The sequence below is a fragment of the Gekko japonicus genome, unplaced genomic scaffold, assembly GCF_001447785.1.
Source record: "Gekko japonicus isolate JY-2015 unplaced genomic scaffold, Gekko_japonicus_V1.1 scaffold437, whole genome shotgun sequence".
In the NCBI taxonomy this organism is placed as follows: domain Eukaryota; kingdom Metazoa; phylum Chordata; class Lepidosauria; order Squamata; family Gekkonidae; genus Gekko; species Gekko japonicus.
This window is the reverse complement of record NW_015160223.1, coordinates 171234-177711: the sequence shown is the minus strand read 5'-3', so window position 1 is coordinate 177711 and position 6478 is coordinate 171234. Positions and strand designations below refer to the sequence as shown.

The window sequence follows — 6478 nt, the reverse complement described above, 5'->3', positions numbered from 1 at the left end:
ATTTCAGATTGACTCATTCTCCATGGGTGACAGTCATAATGATGTTCTGTTGCTCTGTTAATCTACTTATTTACCTAGCGAGGCGGGCTAGGGATGGTAAAGCCAGGGCACAGGGTCTCTTCTCAGATGTCACACGCGACTCCTAATTGAAAGCCTGGTGGAAGAGCTCCGTCTTGCAGGCCCTGCGGAACTGTAAAAGGTCCTGCAGGGCCCTGATCTCTTCCAGGAGCTCATTCCACCAGTGCGGAGCTGCTACTGAGAAGGCCCTGGCTGTCACCAACCTGGCGTCTTTGGGACCTGGGAGGGCCAGCCGGTTTTGGGCCCCTGAACGCAGTGCTCTCTGGGAAACATATGGGGAAAGGCGGTCCCTTAGGTATGCTGGACCCTGACCATAGAGGGCTTTAAAGGTCAAAACCAGCACCTTGAAGCGAATCCGGTATGGTATTGGCAGCCAGTGCAGTGCTTTCAGCACAGGCTGCATGTGTTCCCATATGTAAAGACCCATCAACAGTCTGACCGCAGCATTTTGTACTAGCTGCAGCTTCCGGGTTTGAGGCAAGGACAGCCCCACGTAGAGAGCATTACAGTAGTCTAACCTTGAGGTGACCATTGCGTGGATCACTGTTGCCAAGTCATTGCGTTCGAGGAAGGGATGGGTTTGAGGAAGTACAGAACATCTTCTATACTTAAAAGCTCCAAGTGGTGGCAGAATCTACAAGAGGTGTTTGGTCCAAAGCCTGGGACTGCCCACATAGCACTTTGTACACAAAGGTCTAGGACCCCAAAAAATGGGAAATAGTAACAGTACATGGGAGGGATATTAATAATCCCTCATCTCTCAGATGAGGAGACTTGGGATACAGCACTTATGATGTTTCAGAAATTAGCATAGTTTAACATTTTATTAAGGAAATTTAATGCTATCTAATTCTGTAATCCAGTCGTTTTTGCATTTAAAAACTGTAATCCACCTTGAGTCTCAGTGAAAAAGGCAGACTATAAATGATGTAAATAAAATTTTTTAAAAACGTTTTGACTACCACTGTAATTTTCCATAGCGAAAGTATCTAAACTACTACAGCATAGTCCAGCACTTATCCTACTTCAAATTAAACTTGTGCATCTGATCACCAGAGGGCAGCAGGGCAACTGCTGTGCCTAGACTTGTATACTCAGACTGTGGAAGAACTAGTTTTCAAGCAAGTCTAAGTCGAATCTGCATTTGCATTTTTAAATCAGTTTTGTGCTGCTGTGATGCCATCTTTCTCTATGCTTGTTTGAACGTTGTTTGGAGAAGATTAATTTAAAACGGTGCAGAGGTGCAATGAAAGTGGAGCTGCCACGAGAGGGCGATAAACATATGTGGACATGCAAGAGCATGCTGGCATTGTTGGGGTGCGAAACCGAAACCAAATGTAGACAGCTTTTCTGAAGACGGAGTCAGAAGGCTGGGACACTGGTGGGAAAGACAAATGCAGATTTGAGGTTTGGCTTCCCAAAAGTGGTTTGAGACCACTGCTGCTCTCACAGTGTATACGTGTACATCCCTTTTGTCAAACACAGCTTACTGGTTTATGAAGCAATAAATAATGGGGAGAATATTCACACCAAAAGTTGCAACCCTTGCTTTAAACTGCCTTCAATGGGGTGGGGGTGGGGATGCAAGATCTTCAAACTATTGCCGGTCTCCAGCCTCACTGCTGCTTCCCCCCCCCACTGCTGCTTTGAGTGGCTTTGCTGAGTCCTGGTCATCAATCTGCTACTTAAAGTGCATTAGAGGACTGGGGATAATCTAAAGTACACAGCTTGTTATAGCATCTCTAAGACAGTGAACTTTTTGTGAATGTTCAGCTTCCAGCTCTGTGCTGCTCCCATGGATGTGCTCTCTAGACCATTGTCTTTAGCTGATCCAGCCTTGAAACTGACTACAGTGGCTCTGAGTGAGACCCAATCCCCAGTCCAGCCTTGAACTCTCTTTTGACTGTGATATTCCAGGAGTGAAGCTGAAGTGAACTACCAGGAAAAAAAAGAAAAGAAAGAAAAAGACAACAGGTCCAGTCTCCCAAGTTCCCATTACTATCATGTTTTAAAAAGAATAGGTTACTGTAGCCTATTTCCATCTATGGCAGATTAGGTCTCTGAAACCCTATCTCTCCCCCCAAGACTTTGCTACAGTGACCCATGCAATGGTCACTTCCAGGCTTGACTACTGTAATTCGCTCTATGCAGGCTTACCCTTGAGGCTGACCCAGAAATTACAGCTGGTGCAAAATGCAGCGGTGTGCCTACTAACGGCAACACCCCAGCTTTTGTCCCAGCTTCCCAATCTTGTCAATTCAGTGTATTCAATATAGGGATTTGATTCCTACTTATTTTTCTTTTCTTTTCTTTTTTCTTTTTTCCCCCTCCCTTTTAACTTTTTGTTTTTTAATTTTTCCTCTCTATTAGAGGCTTTGATTTTTACTATTATTTTATTTGGAGCTTTTAAACTTCCCTTATAACCAGTCCGAATATTCATAACTAACCTTTTCCAATCCTCTGCAATAAATGACAATAAACCTATTTTCATCAAATTCCCCTTCTAATCAGTGTCAAAGTCATGCGGGATCTACTTCAATTCCGTAGGGCCTGCAAGACGGAGCTGTTCTGCCATGGCCTCCCTGATGTGTTTGTCAATCTGTTAACAACTACTGGCTATGGCCAGGAACCTCCCACAACCAGAAAATTGTTATCAGCTGTGACCACCATTTTGACAGTTATGATGTTTTAAATTTAAATTTTATTGTATTAACTAATATTTTGTATAAATAAAGTGTTGTTACCTGCCCTGAGCCCGCTTCTGGGAAAGTCTGGCTATAAATGTGACGAAATAACTAAATATAAATAAATCAATTCTGGCACCATGGACAGAGTACATCTGAAGAAGTACAGTGTGACTTTCCCTTAGATTAAAAAACAAAACAAAATACAAAACAAAACTCAGACCAACCCAGAGGAAGTATTCCCCTAGAGGGGAACATTGTAACAACAATATAAACAAAGGCCAACAGTTAACATATTCAACCCTATCCACTGTTTGGCACTGAAGCTCTGCTGCCTCCCCCTTCCCCCATACACACCTTCTCTTCTTATCTCTCTGTGTCCATCAACAGCTATTTGTGTACCTCATACTGCAAAATGCCTGCTGTCTCAACAAGCCTCCTAGGTAATGGGAAGTCTTGAAGGGACCATGCGGTTGGTCCCTACTGGAAGAAACGGAAGTGGAGTCCATGTTGTGCCGGCAGAAGAGACATTACTTGACTTGTCACTCCACAGCAATCTTGATGCATGCTTTGGGGCAACAGGTTGCTTCCTCTGTGGTAAAAATGGCCTCTGCAGGCATCTCTGTTTTACCAGGGGAATAGGGATTTACTCAGTTGGCCATGGTCCCAAGTTTATTTCATTTATACCCTTCCTTTTACCCCAGTGGGGACTCAAAGTGGCTTGCATCATTCTCCTTTCCTCCATTTTATCCTCACAACAGCTTTGTGAGGTAGGTTATGCTGAGAGAGACAGTGACTCGGCCAAGTTAACCCAATGAGCTTCCATGGCAGAGGTGGCATTTGAACCTGGGTCTCTTATACCCTAGTTTGACTCTAATCACTACAGGACATTGGCTCTCAGTTATCAGACTTCCATGAGGAATCTACAACCCTGTTTCATTCCCTGAACTGAAATAACTCCCTATTGTTTGCCACGATCAACAGCTTTTATAGATATACCAGTTTAGTATTCCCGGAAATATCATTTAAATTTTTTTTAAATATCTTTATTTACATTTTCCACAAAATACAATATTCCACAATCCATACGTCTTCCTTGCTATCTCGGAGCCTCTTATTAACTATTTGTACCAATCCAGTCATATAGACGCCTCCATCTTTCTACAAACACTTTTTCATCCTTCTCCTGAAGGATAAGGCTTAGCTTATCCATCTCTGCCAAGTCAAACAATTTACATATGATCTCTTCTTTCTTTGGAATGTATTCTTGTTTCCAAAACCTGGCTAACAACATTCTTGCAGTAGTGAGTATATATATTATCATATATTTGTCTTTTAACTTATAAATTTCCAGAAACATATTTAGCAAAAAAAATTCTGGAGTCAAGTCAATTTTCACATTAGTTATTCCTACAATTATCCTTTGTATCATTCTCCAGTAATCCTGTATTTTTATACATCGCCACCACACATGGAAGAAAGTACCTACGTTATTGTTACATTTCCAGCAATTTTTAGAGAGAGACGAATTACATTTAGCTAATCTATCTGGAGACCAGTACCACCTGTGAAAGACTTTATATATGTTTTCCTTATAATTTGTGCTTCTTGTATATTTTATTGACGTCCAAGTTTTTGTCCAGTTCTCTATCGCTATGTTATGTCCTATGTCTTTTGCCCAGGCTTCCATTACCTTATTGGGAGCGTCTACTTGAGACCGTTCGTTTAGTAAAACTTTATAAAGTTTCTGGATCATCTTGTCACTGCTTGACACCCAAATTTTATCTAGCTGAGATTTACCGTCTTCGAACCCTACTCTCATATCCATAGAGTATCTAGACTTAAGTTGAGTTATTTCCCACCAGGATAAATCGATCTCATGTTGGGCTAGCAACCTCTCTTTTGATTTTAATTTATTGTTCTTCTCTAATAGAGTATCATAACATTCTCTATCACAAGCCTTGATGAGTGATGGTTTAACAAAGGCCTCCAATGGAGACACCCATCTTGGTGTCTTTGCATAGTGTCTTTCTCTGATTCCATTCCAAACCCACATCAGTGCTCCTCTTAAAATATCATGTCTAAAGTTATAATGTACTCTATCTTTGCCATACCACAGGTAGGCATGCCATCCGATTCTTAGATCATGGCCTTCTAATTTCAGATTTCTAATATTTTTAAAAGCGATCCAGTCCTTAATCCAACTCAGAGCTGACGCCTGGTGATACAATTTCCAGTCTGGCAACCCAAATTTTTTAATTTTTTTAACTGTACTTCAGATGAACCACAGGCTTTCCCTGGTTACATACTTCAGTTTATTCATTTACACATAGGTTGTTTGCCCCTGGCTTGGACACTACTGGGAAGTGGATCTTCTTTCACTTTTTCCTATGCATCTCCTTTCCTGCAATTATACCTAAATTATACCTAAATGTGATTTGCTGTGATGTTTTGGAAAAAAGTCAGGTAGGCCCCCATGCAGACAGGAAAGTTTGGATCTTCCAGGTTCCAAATGCATCTGTTCCATTTTCCCTACCACAATTCGCTGCAGAGGCCAGTTTGGTGTTGAGAGCCAGTTTGGTGTAGTGGTTATATATGCGGACTCTAATCTGGGAGAACCGGGTTTGATTCCCCACTCCTCCACTTGCAGCTGCTGGATGACCTTGGGCAAGCCATAGTTCTGACAAGAGCTGTCCTTGAAAAAGAGCAGTTTCTGTCAAGAGCTCTTTCAGCCCCACCTACCTCACAGGGTGTCTGCTGTGCGGAGGGGAAGGGAAAGGAGTTTGTAAGCTCCTCTGAGACTCCGAGTGAAGGACGGGGTATAAATCCAATTCCTCCTCCATCTCTCCCTCTCCTCCACCAAAGGATTTTTTTTTTAAAAAAAATCAGCAATTCTTATGTTAGAGGGCTATGTCAATCAGGCTGTTTAAATTCCCAGCTTTCATTTTAAAGAAGTAAAAGTCTAGTTCCTTTCATCTCTGCAACAAAAGGGGCAAAAGACTTACTTTTAAAAAGCTGGGAATGCAGAAAACAATATTCAATTGCTGCTCTTAAAAAAACAACAACAACACCCTGAACCCCCCATCCACCAGTAGTGGTGGAGAGAATGGCTGCTAACAGGGTTTCCCTAGGGAAGGTAACAGCGTTCCGTGCGCCTTGGTGTTTAGTCATGCCGGCCACATGACCACGGAAATGTCTTCGGACAGCGCGGGCTCTTTGGTTTTGAAACAGAGATGAGCACCGCAACCCTAGAGTCGGATTCGACTGGCTTTCGAGCAAGGAAACCTTTACCTTTTTACTTGAGTTGAATTGTCCTTGTTTCAGAGTTGTTATGGGAAGACATGCTTAGGTGATTGTTTTCCTTAGCTTATAAAACTTTACTCTGACAGACTGTAAACTCTTTGGCTAAATAGCCTAGTACCTTTCCTTCCAGCATCTCTGCAGCGAGCGTATCAATGTGCTGATTCAGGTCCCTGTTATATTGATCTCCTATGTGTTGCAGTTGGCTGGCAATAGTAACTGGGTCAAAAGGGCTTGTAGCACCTCCTGCAGTTTAAAAAAAAGCAAACATACAATCACAGCTCTGTCCCCAGTTCCAGTAGTGTTACCCATATCCAGCATGGCCCAGATGCCATTAAATGAAGGGTCCCCAACATTACTGAGCCTGCAGGCACTTCTGCAATTTTGAGAAAGAGAATAGGTAAACCACAAAATGA

At 42.3% G+C, this 6478-nt stretch overlaps 1 protein-coding gene across 1 annotated transcript in view; it reads right to left on the bottom strand.

Moving 5' to 3' along the window:
* The window catches only part of BCL2L15 (BCL2 like 15), a 10508-nt gene that overhangs the window by 1801 nt on the left and 2229 nt on the right, over positions 1-6478 (bottom strand). Inside the window, exon 2 of the mRNA XM_015411394.1 lies at positions 6184-6308. Coding sequence (XP_015266880.1) covers positions 6184-6308 — 125 coding nt within the window. The remainder of the gene's footprint in view (positions 1-6183; positions 6309-6478) is intronic.